Source organism: Dama dama, chromosome 16 (assembly GCF_033118175.1).
Source record: "Dama dama isolate Ldn47 chromosome 16, ASM3311817v1, whole genome shotgun sequence".
In the NCBI taxonomy this organism is placed as follows: Eukaryota; Metazoa; Chordata; class Mammalia; order Artiodactyla; family Cervidae; genus Dama; species Dama dama.
In genome coordinates this window covers 26,557,027-26,575,763 of record NC_083696.1, presented here as the reverse complement: position 1 = coordinate 26,575,763, position 18,737 = coordinate 26,557,027, and the positions used below count along the sequence as shown (strand labels likewise).

The 18,737-nt window shown below is 42.6% G+C and overlaps 1 protein-coding gene across 2 annotated transcripts in view; it reads left to right on the top strand.

Annotated features, from left to right (window-relative positions):
- Nucleotides 1-519: 519 nt before the first annotated feature.
- FAM120A (family with sequence similarity 120 member A) overlaps nt 520-18,737 on the top strand; it is a 115,550-nt gene continuing 97,332 nt past the window's right edge. For both annotated transcript variants that reach the window (XM_061163605.1, XM_061163606.1), the window contains exon 1: nt 520-1,008. In XM_061163605.1, the coding sequence (XP_061019588.1) occupies nt 535-1,008 (474 nt within the window). In that variant the 5' untranslated portion in view covers nt 520-534. The remainder of the gene's footprint in view (nt 1,009-18,737) is intronic.

Here is an 18,737-nt window from a genome sequence, read left to right as displayed (position 1 = left end):
GGTGACCAGCTCTGGGAGACCAGGAAGGGGACGAGATGAAGCTACCGCCCCGATACCTCCTGGGAACTCGCGCAGGCACAGCTGCGTCGCTTGGACCCGAGAGCTCCTTTCCCTGGGCTGGGCCTCGCGGACTCTGCCAGGGCTGGGACCGAAGTTCGAAGCCGGAGTCCGAGTCCTGGGCCGCCCGGCACCGGCCCCTCTTCTGGTTACCGGCGCCTCAGTTCGCAGCACCGCCTCTTCCGCCCCTTCCGCCGGCCCGCGTACGTCAGCTGGCGCCGCCCCGCCCCGCCGCCGCCCGCCCGCCCGCGCGAGGCCGCCTCAGCTTGGCCTGGGCCTGGAGCGGCGCACGGCGCAGGTCCCTCCCCGCCATGGCCCTGGGAGGCGGCAGCACATGGCGGCCGCAGCGGCCATGAGCGCGCCCGCGGCTCGGCCCGGCCCCCCCTAGAGCCCGCCGCCCCGGCCCCGGCCCGCGCCACGGCCCCGCCGCCCCCGGCCCCGCCGCCCCGCCGCCCCGCGCCCGCCGCCGCCGCCGCCATGGGCGTGCAGGGCTTCCAGGACTACATCGAGAAGCACTGCCCGAGCGCCGTGGTGCCGGTGGAGCTGCAGAAGCTGGCCCGGGGCAGCCTGGTGGGCGGCGGGCGGCAGCGGCCCCCGCACACGCCGCTGCGCCTGCTGGTGGACGCCGACAACTGCCTGCATCGCCTCTACGGCGGCTTCTACACCGACTGGGTGAGCGGCGGCCAGTGGAACCACATGCTCGGCTACCTGGCCGCGCTAGCCAAGGCCTGCTTCGGCGGCAACATCGAGCTCTTCGTCTTCTTCAACGGCGCGCTTGAGAAGGCGCGGCTGCATGAGTGGGTCAAGCGGCAGGGCAACGAGCGCCAGACGGCGCAGCAGATCGTCAGCCATGTCCAGAACAAGGGCACCCCGCCGCCCAAGGTCTGGTTCCTGCCGCCCGTCTGCATGGCGCACTGCATCCGCCTGGCGCTCATCCGCTTCCACGTCAAGGTGCGGCCAGCCGGGCGGGCGGGCGGACTGGGGTCCGCGTGGGCCGGGGGCGGGGTTGGAGACCGGGGCCGGGCGTGGGTCTGTGTGAATTTAAGGGGTCGCTTGAATTTGAGGGTGGGTCGGGGTTAGACTGGAGTTTGGGGGACCAGGGATGGGCCAGGGGTCTGGGCCTGAGTCCGGGTGTGGGGTCTGGGGTCAGGGTCCAGGCCTGGGTCGGAGTCTGGAATTCGGTTGGGGTCTGGGTCTGGGCTCCGGGCAGGCCAGGGTCTGAAGTTGGAGCTGGGTCGGGTTTGGGGATCTGGGCGCGGGGGACCGCAGGAGCCTCTCCCCTCCAGGTCTGACCTGCTGCAAAATGGACGCGCCGCCTGGATCCCGGCCGGCTGCTAGTGCCCGGGGTCTGGGAACCTGGGCTACACCAGGCCGGCCGAGAACCGTAGGACCAGCGGATAGCTGCAGGCTTGGAAGGTGCAGTGGCACTCGCTGAGATCCCGAGTATTCCTCCACACTTTGAAGCAGGCGTATTACTAACCTGAACTTTTATGAGTCCTGGTTTTCGATTTCGGAAGGCCTGAAAAGCAACAGGTTTTTTGCGGGATCAAGTGGGCTAGATGGCGACAGCAAGGGGTCTCCAGCCACTGAGGGTGGATAGAAGGTCTGCCTACTGCTGTCACCCCAGTTCGACCTGGGCAAGGCCTGTGGAGTTGGCTTTCTCTTGAGAACACAGGGCTAGGACCAGGTTCCCAGTAAGGTAATAGTTTTTAGAGAAATTGTCGGATTTTTGTGTGTTGTGTTTTAAAGAACCATATAGTTTGACATGATGGAATATTTTAAGTGCTGTGATTTAGTCTGCGTGAAAAAGTCTTTGGTTCTGTGTGTCTGAAGTGAAGAGAGTCAGGCAAAGTCAGTGAATCAGAGTTTCCAGGATTTATTTCTCCTTGCACAGAAAGAACTCCACCACTTTGGGCTGTGCACTCAGGTAATCAGAGCTCTGGGTGTCCAGCATTCTGCTGTCCTTTTGGCAGAGGGCTCCTCCCTGAACTCAGGCCAAGGAGTGCTTCAGGACCTAGCAGCCAGGGCAGAGATAACATGCAAACCAGTGACCCTTGACTTGAGTTTTGATTGCTTCGTTTTTCATTGTTCTTCGTTTACAATTCTTAGGGGGGGCTGCTTTATTTTTCTGACTTTGGCCACTCTGCCTTCCAATGTGTTTGTCATTCCTTTATTTCTGCTTGAACTGTGCTTGATCCCAAAGTTTGTGAAATTCGAACTTCCTGACTGCTCTTTGCCTGTGCTGAGATGGTGGTGGTTAAGCCTAAAGTGATAGCGGAAGTCCCACCCCGATCCTGATGCAATTGGTGACAGGGTTTCTAAGTCTGCGGGTCGAGGCTGCTGGAAGAGCTGCGATTGGTCTGTGAATATGGCAGAGACCTAGCCTGTGTCCCTGGGGAAGATCGAGTGAGAGTAAGGGACTACTGCTGGCATTTTCTGCCCTGGAGCCTGGGCTGTCCGAGAAGTGAGACGGTGTAATTCCCCAGTGTGATCCATCTCCAGAAGATGCTTTGAGTGTTAACACTTTTGTCTTGTGCAAAGATGGAAATTACTTACTACTGAAAAGACGATGAGCTTTTTAGTCAAATGGCTTTCAAAGGAACATCATAATTTTTACTTAGGATTAGATTCAGTGTTTGTACATGTTCTCTATCTTTTGAAAGAACTGCTATATACTTTTTTAGTTGTAAAATTTCTTGATATTTCTCTTTGTGCCCCTATAAATGTCTCACCTGCTAGGTGCTTAGAATTTTGACCAATGTGTGAGTAAGTAAGAAACTAGAATTAAGATCATTACTTCCACTTAGATTTCTGGACGCAAGGTATAATTGAGTGTATAATCACTTTGCTTTAGATGAACTTTGAATTCCTGATATAGAATCACAATATAACGTTAATTTTACAGTTTAATATAGTGGTGACTCAATTCCCTGGTGTACACTTACCAGGCAGACTCATCTTTTTGGAAAATGCCTAAGAAACTTAGCTACTAAAAATTTCTCAGCAGTCAAATGAGAGGTCAGGAAGTTTTGGTATAGTGATCCAAAAAGAAAAGAAAAAGCTTCCTGTTTCCTCATTGAAGAATCAACGTTTCTCCCTTATAGACTGCCCTCTCGTTTTCAGATGTAATTCTGATAAGCTTAGTTACCTGTTTCTAAACTCAGCTTGAGAAAAGGGTGCAGAGGAAAGTCTGACATAGGCAAGTGCACCATTAATAGCAAGAAGTGACTCTTTACCAGGGAGAAGATAGAAAATGCTATAAAAAGCACACATAATTCTGGGGCATCTTTAGAAACACAACCCTATGTACTTCAGTAGCCCCTGAGGGATAGTATGGTTTACTCTGTGAGGATGGTTTGGGGGAAAATGTATGTTCAGCATTCTTCAAAGAAGTGAAGCAGCATGCACTGTTTTTTAGAAAAATGCCTATTAAAACGGTTAAGTGAATTAAAACCATGATGGCATATCACTACATACTTGTTAGAATGGCTAAAATAAGTAATTCCGGCAATGCCAGAAGTCTGGCAAGAATGCTGAGCAACTGGAATCGTCCCACATGGCTGGTGGGAATGCAAGATGGTATGCCACCCTGAAAAATAGCTCCCTAGTTTCTTATAAGATGGGTTTACCATATGATCCAGCAGTTGTACTCCTGGGTATTTTCCTAATGAAACTATTATTCACAGAACAACTGTACTTGATTGTTCATAGTAGTTTTGTTCATAATAGCTCAAACTGGAAACAAGCAAAATATCCTTTAATAGGTAAATAGTTAAGCTATGGTACCAAGCAATACTACTTAGCAATAAAAAGGGAGAAACTACTGATACACACAAGGAAGCCAGGCTCAAAAGGTATAATTCTATTTATATGACATTCTCTTGCAGATAAGGCTGTAGATGGGGACCAGATGACAGGTTACATGAAGGTGTGAATATAAAGGGACAGCAGGAGGGAGCTTTTTGAGGTGATGGAACTGTTCTGTAGCCTGATGGTTGTGGTGGTAGCATGTTTTAAAATTGTAGAACTTAACATCAAAAGTAAATAAAAGTTAATTTTGTTGTATGATTTTTTAAAATAAAGGTTAAGTAAAAACTGGCAAAGCAATTTACACAAGCATCTCACCATATATAATGTTGGGTGTATGAAGCATTTTTCTTATAAAAATCTACCATTGTATTGGCCTTCTCCAGGGTTCTGTAAACTGACAGAAAGTCTTAATTTCCTCTCAGCTTTGCTTTGAGAAATCTTTTTTGGCTTAGAAGAGTATGTCTTCACTAGAGTAATAATTGTATTTCTTTAACCATTAGAAGTTGGCCCACACATCAACTAATTTTGTTCAGGTCATTAAACTGCCTGGCCTGAATTTGGCTTCTGTTCGTTACTAGGAGCATTTCCTCTTGTGTGCCTTGAGTCATCATAACCTTTGAAACTTAGTGAGGAGTGATGTTTACTTAAAAATCTTGGTGGCATTAAATCCCTGGAACTTTCCTAAATGTTTCTGCCTCAAGACTTGTGGTGGTGTTAGTGTGCAAGTTTATAATGAAGTCCTTGTGTATTCACTGAGATCTCACATAAAGCAAAGCTGGTGTTTTAAGTCACTGGAGGAATGTGAGATTAGACTGTGGCCTGAGATCTTGTGGTGATGATCTTTCTTTGTGTACTTGATGGGGGTAGAGGGACTACTCTGTAGGGTGCCAGTTCCATGCTGGGTTCTCTCTCCTGGTGCTGTCTCATTTAGCCCTCAGTGTTTTGTTGCCAATTTTATATGGCAAGAAATGGGATTGAGCAGTGTCTGGGGAAAGGTAACCAGTAACCTCTTTAAGAGGGAAGTAGTGTGCTGAAGTCAAAGTTCAGTTTCATTGTGTAAGAATGCTATAGGGGTGTGCCTACCTGCAGTTCACTCTCAGGTCAGACCTGATAGCAAAAATGCTTTTGCTAGGTAGCACAGTTTCTATCCAGGAGAAAATGAAAACTAGCAATATACTTTTATTCTTAACGATCACGAATTGATCAGGGAATACTTAGAATTCTAAACTGACCACATTATAAGTCAAACCAGCCATCCATTTAAAATACTCATTTAAAAATATCTATTTTCTTCAAGTGTGCCAGTTTGGTGACTGGTTTATTTCATTTAGCCTAATGTCTTCAAGGCTCATCCATATTGTAACACTGTGTCAGAATTTCCTTCCTTTTTTCTGTCTGAATAATACTCTGTTGTATGGATGAACCACATTTACTTTATGGATTCTTGGGTTACTTCCCCTTTCTGCTCTTGTGAAATAGCCAAATGAATAGCCCTAATGAGTAGTGCTCTGGTGAACACGGTTGTGCAAAAATCTTTTGGCAGTCCCTGTTTTCAGTTCTTTGGGATGTGTATCCACGAGTGGAATTGCAGGGTCATTTGGTATTTCTGTGTTTAATTTCTCAAGGACTCACCATACTGTTTCCCACAGCAGCTCCCTATGTATATTTTATTTATCATATATTATCATAGTAGTTTTAGTTTTAACATTAATGTGATCGCTACATTATTCAGCAATTTGCTTTCTTTATATAAAAAATCATTTCATGTCTATACTTACAGTTCTGATTCTTTTTAATGCCATAGTGTTCCATAATTTATCCATCTCCTACAAATGGTATGACACACATACTTGGTGGATCCAAGAGTGTGCACATTTTAAAAGCCTTACAAGACTATAGAGGCAACTTTGCCAGACCTTGAGATTTTCAAGGAAGTTAGAAATCCAGATTTTTATTTGAAATCATCCCATTTAAAAAACACCTTTGAGCCAAGTAAAATGGACTCCAGGCTACATTCAGCTCTTAAGACACCAATTTGTGACTTAAGCACTGACATTTATCAACAATTACCACCCATTTCTAAATCTTCCCCCCTTCTGACCTTTTTTACGATTAAAGTTAGACTTATCAAAGCCCACTGCCTCTTCTCTTCTGCCTTGTTGAACCCTTTTTGTTTATCAAAGCACTTCCATTTCCTCGAGTTACTGAAATACAGCTTTCCACAAATGCCATAATTCTCTGGAACTTTTCTGTTTTATTGTTGTTGTTTAGTTTCTAAGTTGTTTCCAGCTCTTTTGCAACCTGATGAACTGTAGCCCACCAGGCTCCATGTAATTTCAATTTCCCAAGAATACTGGAGTGAGTTGCCATTTCCTTCTCCAGGGGATCTTCCCAACCCAGGGACTGATGGATTCTTTATCACTGAGCCACCAGGGAAGTCTATACATAGTATCAACTTCAAAAGAGATTATTTTGGGGATTATGAGAAGAGTATAAATGGAGAGGGCTTCCCTGGTGGCTTAGTGGCAAAGAATTGTGGCTTCAATCCCTGAGTTGGGGAGATCCTCTGGAGAAGGACATGGCAACCCACCCCAGTATTCTTGCTTGGGAAATCCCATGGACAGAGGAGCCTGGCGAGTTACACTCCATGGGGGTCTCAAAAGATTTGGGAATTACTTAGCGACTAAAAACAAAACTATGCACATACTCTTTCAGCTTTTGACAGATTCCAGTGCACCCTTTTACTGTTCTCAAAGACTTGAGCAGCTAGTTTAGCTAGTTTTATATACTTAAAGATTATTTCTACAATATCCCGTTCAGCACACAAACTGACTATTTTCATCTCTCATCTGGTCTCAGATTACTCACCTCTTAGTGACTGTTGTAATTTCACTTTAGCTACCCTAGAGTTTGTTCCCCATGATTATCAGGAAGATGATAAGTCTTCAAACTGCATGTCCCCCCTGCCCCCCCGCCCCGAACCTGACTGCTACTGATGTATCCTTCATTCTTTTTTCACTTTCCACAATTTTCTCTTCTCCCAGTCTGTTCTGGTTTCACTTTTAGCCCTAACTGGTTTGAACCTCATGGTCACCCACTTCCAAGTTACACTTAAGCACCCTAGAATCATCTTTGGCATTTTTATCATTCCGTCCTCCACTCCCTGCAGTGTGACACGTCAGTTCTAGCCCAGAAGCCTCTCACACTTCTCTTCCTCATTTCTAGTATCGCCAACCTGTGAACTCACCAAATTTACCGAAAAGGCCTAAGTGCCTTGCACACATGCTGGTGGGTTGTAAAACCGAATTATTGGGTGTTTATTGGCATTTAGAAAAGTTGACACAGAATGAAATAGAATAAAAAGTAGAATGCAAGACATATCCTAAGGGTAAATATCATATTAAATCGTGTCTTTACTGTGGGTGGTAGTCTGGATTGCCTCTGGATCTGACTGGTCCCCCACCCTGGTGTCAGCAGGGGAACTCGACCTGTACGCAGTGTCAGAGCAGCCTGCAGGGTCGTCAGGTGAGTCACTCTCCTGGCAACCCTTAATCCAAACTTACTATTTAGGCTTTTAGACCCTCCTGCAATCTGAATCCGTTCTATCTTCTGTCATATTCACAATTCTTCTATTATATTTTTAAAATGCTCCCAACCAGACTGTTCACTGTTTCCTAACTGCTGATGTTGCTCCCTCTTGTCTACCCCACTTTTGCTTGTTAGAATTTTACTTCCACCACAAAGCTCATCTCAAAAGCTTTATTATAGCTACCTGTGTATGTATCTCTCCCATTAACTATAAGCTACTTGAGACTGGGGACTAATTTTACTCCTCCTGTATGTTTAGTATAGGCATTCAGCTTGTTAATCATATATTTGCCTTGTTCTATTTATATAGGCAGACAAATGTAATTATTTTCTTTTAAAACCTGGATCAATGGCCATTAAGTAAGATTTATTTTCTCACCTTAAATTTCTCATACTCTCTTTTCTGACTTGTTCCCAGTGATGATTCATGCTCCCTTTAGCAAATATTGAGTGCCTGTTATAGGCCAGGCATGGAGGAGTGAATATAACAGAAAAGAATGGAGTCCTTTAAGGAGTTTAATGGAAGCTGGGACTCCTTTACATCATTTTCCCCAGTCAGTGTTTGGAATTTTCTTTGATGCCATAGGACAGTCTGTTGAGTCAGTGAAGAGTAGTGAGTGGTTCTCAACCGGGGCTGGGGATTGGTGGTTTTGACAATGTCTAGAGACATTTTTGACTGTCACAACTGAAGCATTTCAGCTGCAGGCTAGGGATGCTGCTAAACGTTCTGCAATGCACTGTTCAGCCCCACAGTAAAGAATTACCCATTCCCAAGTATCAGCAGTGCCAGTGCTAGGAAATCCTGGTGATCACAAGTCAGAAAATTCTAGGCTTTGGGCCTTAGTTCAGTTCAGTTCAGTCGCTCAGTTGTGTCTGACTCTTTGCGAGCCCATGAATTACAGCACGCCAGGCCTCCCTGTCCATCACCAACTCCTGGAGTTTACTCAAACTCATGCCCGTTGAGTCGGTGATGCCATCCAGCCATCTCATCCTCTGTCATCCCCTTCTCCTTCTGCCCCCAATCCCTCCCAGTATCAGGGTCTTTTCTAATGAGTCAACTCATCGCATGAGGTGGCCATAGTATTGGAGTTTCAGCTTCAGCATCAGTCCTTCCACTGAACACCCAGGACTGATCTCCTTTAGGATGGACTGGTTGGGTCTCCTTGCAGTCCAAGGGACTCCCAAGAGTCTTCTCCAACACCACAGTTCAAAAGCATAAATTCTTCGGCACTCAGCTTACTTTATAGTCCAACTCTTATATCCATACACAACTACTGGAAAAACCATAGCTTTGACAAGATGGACATTTGTCGACAAAGTAATGTCTCTGCTTTTTAATATGCTATCTAGGTTGATCATAACTTTGCATCCAAGGAGTAAGCATCTTTTAATTTCATGGCTGCAGTCACCATCTGCAGTGATTTTGGAGCCCAAAAAATAAAATCTGACACTGTTTCCACTGTCTCCCCATCTATTTTGGGCCTTAGTAAAGCCATATAAATGTTTGAAACAGGAAGAAAAGTAATTAAAAAGAATTGCAACTTAGTTTTCTATATAAGATATATACATATACATACCTTCTCTCTAGTATATTTCTAGACCCACAGTGCTCTTCATTTTGTTTTATACAGTGAGAATTCATACAGTGGACAGAAATGAATTAAAACATACTCCACATTCCAGTCTTAGTAAGAAATTGACCACAGGAATAAATGCCTTGTAGTATGAAGAGGAGTTACTTTTTTAAAAACATTGAGATGTAGTGGACATACAGCATTATATTAGTTTCAGGTGCACGGCATCATGATTCATTATATTTATATATTTTGAAATGATCACAGTAGGTCTAGTTAACATCGATCACCATACATATACTTTTTTTTTTCTCATGATGAGAATTTTTAAGCCCTCTCAGCAACTTTCAAGGATACTGTGCTTAGTCTCTAAGTGGACGTGTCCTACTCTTTGCAGCCCCGTGGACTGTGTAGCCCGCCAGGCTCCTGTGTCCATGGGGATTCTCCAGGCAAGAATCCTGGAGTATGTTGCCATGCCCTCCTCCAAATAGAGATGACCCTTGAATAGCACCAAGTTTGAACAGTGCAGCTCCACTTACATGTGGATTTTTTTTCAATAGTAAATATTACAGCCCTACAACCAAATCTGTGGTTGGTTGAGTCAGTGGATGCAGAACCGTGGATGGAGGACTAACTGTAAAGCTGTACACAGATTTTTGACTGTGTGGAGGATTGGTGCCCCTAAGCACCTCCCTCCCAGTTGTTCAGGGTCAGCTATAACTGGAAGTTTGTACTTTTGATTTTCTTTACCCATTTTCTCAACCCTCACCCTAAGAAAATGATACTTTAGAATTTGAAAAGTTAGATTGATTTTCCAGTAGATTTATATAGAGAATTTTATAAGTAGAACAATTAGATATAAATGAATCAGAGTTCAGATAGAAATACTCTAAAATCCTGCAGATGTCTCTGTATAGCTGACGTCGTTTGTTCTTTACTTATGTTTATGTTTTCTCAGAGTCTGACACAGCTTAGTGCCTAATAACATTTTCTCTAGAGAGTAAGTCCTTTGATGGATGACCAGCATTCCTCAGTCCCCTTTGCGAGACAGTGATAGCAGAAAGATGGTAGAAAGTTTGTGTTCAAACCCAGACTCTTGTCATTCCCACAGATAAGTAGTCTCAGCTTGGTTACCTGGTGCAGAGGCTTTATCTTTGAGTAAACCGTTTATGCTGCTTAATTTAGGAGTCGTGTTGAAGAATAAAAAGGATGACTGCTTAGGGTAATTGGCTGAAGTTAGCCATCGTTTCTCCCTTCTTATACGTGACTTTTATCAAACATTTTTTTCTAGGCATTTTAGAACTAGTGTCGAGTTGAATTTGGCACTCTGATTTATCTGCGAAGGTGATGGTGAATCTGTGGAATTAAGGGTCTGTGATCTAGAAGTGTGTTTCTTTTGTACCCTGGTTACTTGCCTCCCACTTGTCACTTGGAATAAATTTATTTCTTTGGAAAAATTGAAGCTACCCTGTTGATATTAGGCTAAATATTGTAGGGAGATATACTGAAAGGGATATTACTGGAGGGTTGAGTTTTCATGGCTCTGGAGTGTATTGTTCATCTTCATGAGCAGGAGTGCCAGCCAGTCCAGACAGGGAGGGCCTCACTTGACTGCTTGGATAAGCATAGGCTCCATGGGTTTTCAATCTCCTGTACTTATGTGGGGGCTTCCCTCGTGGCTCAGACAGTAAAGAATCTGCCTGCAGTTTGGGAGACCTGGATTCAATCCCTGTGTTGGGAGGATTTCCCTGGAGAAGGGAACGGCTCCCCACTCCAATATGCTTGCCTGGAGAATTCCAAGGACAGAGGAGCCTGGAGGACTCTCATCATGGGGTTGCAAAGAGTTGGACATGACTGAGTGACTTAACACTTTAACTTTCACTCCTGTGAACCATGCCTGTGTACTTATGTGAGCCATAAAATTTTTAAATAAAAGAGTTTGCAAGTGTCACCCCCTTGAAATAGATTGCATCAATCTGAGATTCATTTTTCTAAATTCCAAAACTTGAATTTTGATGTTCTGGAACTAGATTTTTAAAAAGAATAGTATTGCTGGAAGTTAACTGAAATCATTAGATTAGTATAGTAGGCTGAATAAACACTGAATACAAATGATGTTGGTGTTTCTACAATCCTTTTATCATTTTATTTTAAAAACTTATGAAGTTTAACTTGCATTTCTTTTATGACATTCACTCTTAATTTTTTTTAAGCAGAGAAAGAAAACTGTTTTATTATTGAATGAGCATTGAAACAGATTGCAGTTGCATCACAGACAACATGCTAAAGAGATTGCAAAGAAGAAATCTCACCCTTTTATGTAAGCTGGCAGATATAATACATTACATATATATTGTCATTACTCCAAGGAAAGATAAAACTTCTCTTTTGACAAGTAGGAAGTTATGTCTTGGCACCAAGTGCCTAGGTTTCCTGAGAAGACAGGGAGATGGGGTGCCACTCTCTTATTATTATATATTTTTATTTTTTAAATTGTGATAACCTATATACATAACAAAAGCTTTACCATTTTAAATATTTTTAAATGGAATTAAGCTTAATGGAATTAAGTACAATCTTCCCTTGGGTATATGCAGATAACTGATTCCGGGATCCCCCTCAGATACCAAAATCCAAAGATGCTGAAATCCCTGATGTAAAATGACATAGTACAGTGAGTGTAGTCAGCCCTCCATATCAGCGGATGCAAAACCACTTTCACATTGTCATGCAATCATCACTACCATCAATCTTCAGAACTTTCTCATCTTTCCCAAGTGAAACTGTGCTCATTGAACACTAACTCCCCATTCACCTCTGCCTGCCTCTGGCAGCCACCATTTTACTTTCTTGTCTCCATGAATCTGACTACCTCATATGAGTGGAATCACACAGAATTAATTTTTTTAACTGCATTTATTTCACTGAGCATAATGTCCTTGAGGTTCATTATATTTAGCATTTGTCAGAATTTCCTTCCTTTTTGAGGCTGAATAATAATTTGTTGTGTGGATAGACCCCATTTTGCTTATCTGTTCTTCTGTCAGTGGACAGTTAAGTTGCTTCTACCTCTTGGCTATCATGAATAATATTGCTGTGAAAATGGGGGTGCAAATATCTGTTTGAATCCTTGCCTTCAATTCTTTTGAGTATATGCCCACAAATGGAATTGCTAGTTCATATGATGATTTTATATTTTGAGATCTGTTATATCATTTTCCTTAGCAACTGCATCATTTCACATTTCCACCAGCAGCATGTGAGGGTTCAGGTTTTTCCAAATACTCGCCAACACTTGCTTACTTCTGTCTTTTTTATAGTAGCCATCTTAATTTGTGTGAAATGGTATCTCATTGTGGTTTTGATATACATTTCCCTATGACTAATGAAGCTGAGAATATTTTCATGTGCCAGTCCCTTATTTTAAAAGAAATTGCTTCCCTTGCTTTTAAGACCACTGTAAACAGTTCTTATAGAATGACCAAGAGCTGTATAAGGTAAAAAAGTTTGTTCAGCCCCAATTTCAGATTTCCTGAAGAGGAGAGATTCACTTTTAGAGACATTGCTAATGTATGTCATGACACTGAAATTGCTCTTTTAAACAACAGTAAAATCTTCCACCAAATTGGCATTGACTTTCATGTTCTCACTTTTCAGCTCTACTTGTTCAGTTGTCAGACTGTCGTTCAGTCAGTCAGTCGTGTCTGACTGTTTGTGACCCCATGGACTGCAGCATGCCAGGCTTCCCTGTCCATCACCAACTCCCGGAGTTTACTCAAACTCACGTCCATCGAGTCGGTGATGCCATCCAACCATCTCATCCTCTGTTGACCTCTTCTCCCATCTTCAATCTTTCCTAGCATCAGGGTATTTTCCAATGAGTCAATTCTTTGCATCAGCTGGCCAAAGTATTGGAGCTTCAGCTTTAGCATCAGTCCTTCCAATGAATATTCAGGACTGATTTCCTTTAGGATGGACTGGTTGGATCTCCTTGCAGTCCAAGGGACTCTCAAGAGTCTTCTCCAACAATACAGTTCAAAAGCATCAATTCTTCAGTGCTCAACTTTCTTTATAGTCTAACTCTCACCTCTCTACATGACTACTGGAAAAACCATAGCTTTGACTAGATGAACCTTTATTGGGAAAGTAATGTCTCTGCTTTTTAATATGCTATCTAGGTTGGTCATAGCTTTTCTTCCAAGGAGCAAGCGTCTTTTAATTTCATGGTTGCAGTCACCATCTGCAGTGATTTTGGAGCCCAAGAAAATAAAGTCTGTCACTGTTTCCACTGTTTCCCCATCTGTTTGCTGTGAAGTGGTGGGACCAGATGCCATGATCTTAGTTTTCTGAAGGTTGAGTTTTAAGCCAACTTTTTCACTCTCCTCTCTGATTTTCATCAAGACGCTTTCTTCTTCACTTTCTGCCATAAGGGTGGTGTCATCTGCATATCTGAGGTTACTGATATTTCTCCTGGCAGTCTTGGTTCCAGACTGTGCTTCACCCAGTCCAGCATTTCACATAATGTACTCTGCACATAAGTTAAATAAGCAGGGTGACAATATGCAGCCTTGATGTACTCCTTTCCCGATTTGGAACCAGTCTATTGTTCCATGTCCGGTGGTAACTGTTACTTCTTGACCTGCATACAGATTTCTCGGGGCAGATCAGGTGGTCTGGTATTCCCATCTCTTGAAGAATTTTCCACAGTTTGTTGTGATCCACACAGTCAAAGGCTTTGACATAGTCAATAAAGCAGTAGATGTTTTTCTGGAACTCTCTTGCTTTTTCTATGATCCAACGGATGTTGGCAGTTTGACCTCTGGTTCCTTTGCCTTTTTAAAATCCAGCTTGAACATCTGGAAGTTCACGGTTCATGTACTGTTGAAGCCTGTCTCGGAGAATTTTGAGCATTCCTTTGCTAGCATGTGAAATGAGTGCAATTGTGCAGTAGTTTGAGCATTCTTTGACGTTGCCTTTCTTTGGTATTGAAATGAAAACTGACCTTTTTCAGTCCTGTGGCCACTGCTAAGTTTTCCAAATTTGCTGGCATATTGAGTGCAGCGCTTTCACAGCATCATCTTTTAGGATTTGGAATAGTTCAACTGGAATTCCGTCACCTCCACTAGTTTTGTTCATAGTGATGCTTCCTAAGGCCCACTTGACTTTGCGTTCCAGGATGTCTGGCTCTAGGTGAGTGATCACACCATCGTGGTTATCTGGGTCATTAAGATCTTTTGTGGTATAGTTCTTCTCTGTATTCTTGTCACCTCTTCTTAATCTCTCCTGCTTCTGTTAGGTCCATACCATTTCTGTCCTTTATTGTGCTCTACTTTGCATGAAATGTTCCCTTGGTATCTAATTTTCTTGAAGAGACCTCTAATCTTTCCCATTCTGTTGTTTTCCTCTATTTCTTTGCATTGATCACTGAGGAAGCCTTTCTTATCTCTCCTTGCTCTTCTTTGGAACTCTGCATTCAAATGGGTATATCTTTACTTTTCTCCTTTGCCTTTAACTTCTCTTTTTTCTCAGCTATATGTAAGGCCTCCTCAGACAGCCATTTGCCTTTTGCATTTCTTTTTCTTGGGGATGGTCTTGATCCCTGCCTCGTGTATGGTTTCACAAACCTTCATCCATAGTTCTTCACAGGCACTCTGTCTATCAGATCTAATCCCTTGAATCTACTTGTCACTTCCACTGTGTAGTCATAAGGGATTTGATTTAGGTTAAACCTGAATGGTCTAGTGGTTTTCCCTACTTTCTTTGATTTATGTCTGAATTTGGCAATAAGGAGTTCATGATCTGAGCCACAGTCAGCTCCTGGTCTTATTTTTGCTGACTGTATAGAGCCTCTCCATCTTTGGCTGCAAAGAATATAATCAGTCTGATTTCGGTATTGACCATCTGGTGATGTCCACGTGCAGAGTCTTCTCTTGTGTTGTTGGGAGAGGGTGTTTGCTCTGATCAATGCCTTCCCTTGGGAAAACTCTGATAGCCTTTGCTCTGCTTCATTCTGTACTCCAAGGCCAAATTTGCCTGTTACTCCAAGTATCTCTTGACTTCCTACTTTTGCATTCCAGTTCTGTATAATAAAAAGGACTTCTTTTGGAGGGGTTAGTTCCAGAGGGTCTTGTAAGTGTTCATGAAGTGAAGTGAAGTCGCTCAGTTGTGTCTGACTCTTTGCGACCCCATGGACTGTAGCCTAACAGGATCCTCAGTCCATGGAATTTTCCAGGCAAGAATATTGGAGTGGGTGACCATATAGAATTGTTCAACTTCATCCTCTTCAGCATTAGTGTTTGGGGCATAGACTTGGATTTCTGTGATGTTGAATGGTTTGCCTTGGAAACTAACTGAGATCATTCTGTCATTTTTGAGATTGCAACCATTTTGAGTACTGCATTTTGGACTCTTTTGTTGACTATAGGGGCTATTCCTTTCCTTCTAAGGGATTCTTGTCCACAGCTGTAGATATAATGGTCATGTGAAGTAAATTCACTCATTTCCATCCACTTTAGTTCACTGATTTCTGAAATGTCGATATTCACTCTTGCCATCTCCTGCTTGACCACTTCTAACTTACCTTGATTCATGGACCTCATATTCCAGGTTCATAAGTCATATCCACAACTGGGTGTTGTTTTTGCTTTGGCTCCATTTCTTCATTCTTTCTGGAGTTCTCTCTCCACTCTTCTCCAGGAGCATATTGGGCACCTACTGACCTGGGGAGTTCATCTTTCAGTGTCCTATCTTATTGCTTTTTCATGCTGTTCATGGTGTTCTCAAGGCAAGAATACTGAAGTGGTTGCCATTCCCTTCTCCAGTGGACCACGTTTTGTCAGGACTCTCCACCATGACCCGTCTGTCTTGAGTGGCCCTACACGGCATGTCTCATAATTTCATTGAATTAGACAAGGCTGTGGTCCATGTGATCAGTTTGGTTAGTTTTCTGTGATTGTGGTTTTCATTCTTTCTGACCTCTGATGGATAAGGATAAGAGGCTTATGGAAACTTCCTGATGGGAGAGACTGACTGTGAGGGGGAAACTAGTCTGCTTGAAACAGCTCTACTTGAGTAGGTAGTAAATAGCCTGAGTAAGTCTTACCCATCTAAAACCTAGTGTCTAGAATTCTTTGGATAAAGGTCAGAGCCTGATTTTTTTTTTCCTTCAGAATTTAGCTCAACTTATATCCTCTTCTGTTCAGGTTAAGTTACGTCTTTTAAATCTGGCAGTTGGTTGGAGGATGTGTCACGAAATTCCCTGAGCTTCTGAAAATTATTCTAAAGAAGAACCACGTAGGAAATTTTTTTCTTTGTGTCAGAAAATCTAAGAACTCATAGTGTTTTAGGTCCTGCATGAAAAGTGTGAACAAGCAGATCCTTTCTCACAGAGCTTACTAAAAGTAAATAGTAGCTGACATTTGTTGAGTGCTTATTTTTTATGAATGATTCTGAGCTGTTTACATGTAGTAACTCATTCAATCATCACAGCTACCCTCTAAGGTAGGGGAGTACTGTTATTTTTACAGATGAATAAATGGAAGTACAGAAAGTAGGTAGTGGATCTGGTGCCAGAGATACAAAACCTCACTGTACAAGTGCTTCTCCACTGGAGATTAGGAGTAAGTAACAGTGTTACTTTTTCATTCTTATTGGATTTTCCCCATAGCTGCTTTCAGCATTAATAAATAAATACATTTGCAAAGTAAGCTTGAGAATTCTTTAGTCATTTTTCTTTGTAAAAATAGTGAATTTTTGATATATCTGCCTTTTTAATAATGAAAATTAAAACTTATTAAGATAAAAAGATTTACCTAAGATTCTGTGGCAGAAATATAGTAGCATAAAGTTACCCCTAGGTAAATATAAAATACTTCACTGGGACCAAAAATAGGGTGCTTTGCCAAGTACTGAAGATCTTCCACATGGATTGTGTACACTGTGTTTCCTGGTGACACCGTGTTTCTGGGTGGAGAGGTGAGGTGAGATGTTTGGTGGTTCCCAGCCTGATTGTGATACCAAAACACATATCAAGAGTCAACATTGAACGCTCTATGCTGTGTACACAGGAGCTCCAGGGTTTCACACCCTTGATCTGGAGTTGCATTTTGATGCAGTGATGATGGCAGCCATGTCTAAAATCAGTCAAGGTCTAGTGCCTTTTAGGGTGGTGGGTGGTCTTTGGTTCTTAGCCTGGGGTTTTCTGTAAGAAGGCTATGCATAATTCCAAATCTGGCTCACTCTCACAGGAGGCCTTAACCCCTTCTTTATCACCTGTAAGTAAGTAGGTCTCAGGGCTTAATTTTTTAGCTTGCTTTATACTCTTTGGGAGTTCAAATTGAAATAATCTTCCCAACATTGTATTTGATAGTTTTTTCTCATTTCTAAAGTAAGAATTAAGAACTAGACACACCATGTTCATTAAGCATCATATGCCCAGTCTGAGCCAGGAGCTGGAAGGCTAGGGAATTGGAGAAACGGAACACAGGGAAAGGGATAGAGTAGATAAGATGGGAAACAGGAGGGGAAGATGTTCAGACCAGAAGAAAGACACAACTGATACCTGTTAGACCCTGATTCTCAGAAGCTGAACCTCTAGAATTTAATTTTTAGTTTTAATTAAATAACTGCCTCTCAGGTTTTGTTTTGATACAACCCAGGCATTTTCCTATCCTCACCCAAACCTTGCCTCGAGTCTTCTTTTCATCCCATCCAATTCTCTGGCCCAGATTCTTTACCAGGCTCTTTGATGTGAGTCTTGAATTGTTCCCTGGACCTTTTGCAGGTATTCTTGGTTGTTGAAGTTCATCCATCCATTCATAGGTTTATGCCATCTGTGCTGGGCGTTCCTACTTCCCTCAGTTGGACTGTCTGGGGAGAGTTACATTTTCATATGATAGACTCTTGGAGACTTTGCCTTTCATGCCTTTCAGTGCTTTGTTCACCTTATGAAATGGTTTAAAACAGTCCTTAAAACAGTCTCCTGGTGTCTTGTAGACTTTTTTTTCTGTTTAAAGTAAACTTACTTGGGAATAATTCTGGTTTATAGAAAAGTTGCAAAAATTGTACAGAGAGTTCCTAAATATCCTTCACTCAGCTTCCATACATGTTAACATCCTATAAATTAGTGCAAGTATTAAAACTAAACAAATTAACTTTGGTACCTCAAATAGGCAGATAATACCACTCTAATGGCAGAAAGCAAAAAGTAACTAAAGAGCCTCTTGATGAGGGTTAAAGAGAAGAGTGAGAAAGCTGGCCTTAAAACAACATTCAGAAAACCAAGATTATGGTATCCAGTCCCATCACTTCATGGCAAATAGATGGGGAAAAAGTAGAAACAGTGGCAGATTTTATTTTCTTGGGCTCCAAAATCACTGTGGATGGTCACTGCAGCCACGAAGTTAAAAGATGCTTGTTCCTTGGAAGAAAAGCTATGACAGACCTGGACAGTGTATTAAAAATCAGAGACATCACTTTGCTGACAAAGGTCTGTATAGTCAAAGCTATGGTTTTTTCGGTAGTCATGTATGGATGTGAGAGTTGGACCATGAAGAAGGCTGAGCACTGAAGAATTGATGCTTTTTTATTGTGGTGCTGGAGAAGAAACTTGAGAGCCCCTTGGACTGCAAGGAGATCAAACCAGTCAATCCTAAAGGAAATCAACCTTAAATATTCATTGGAAGGCCTGATGCAGCTCAAATACTTTGG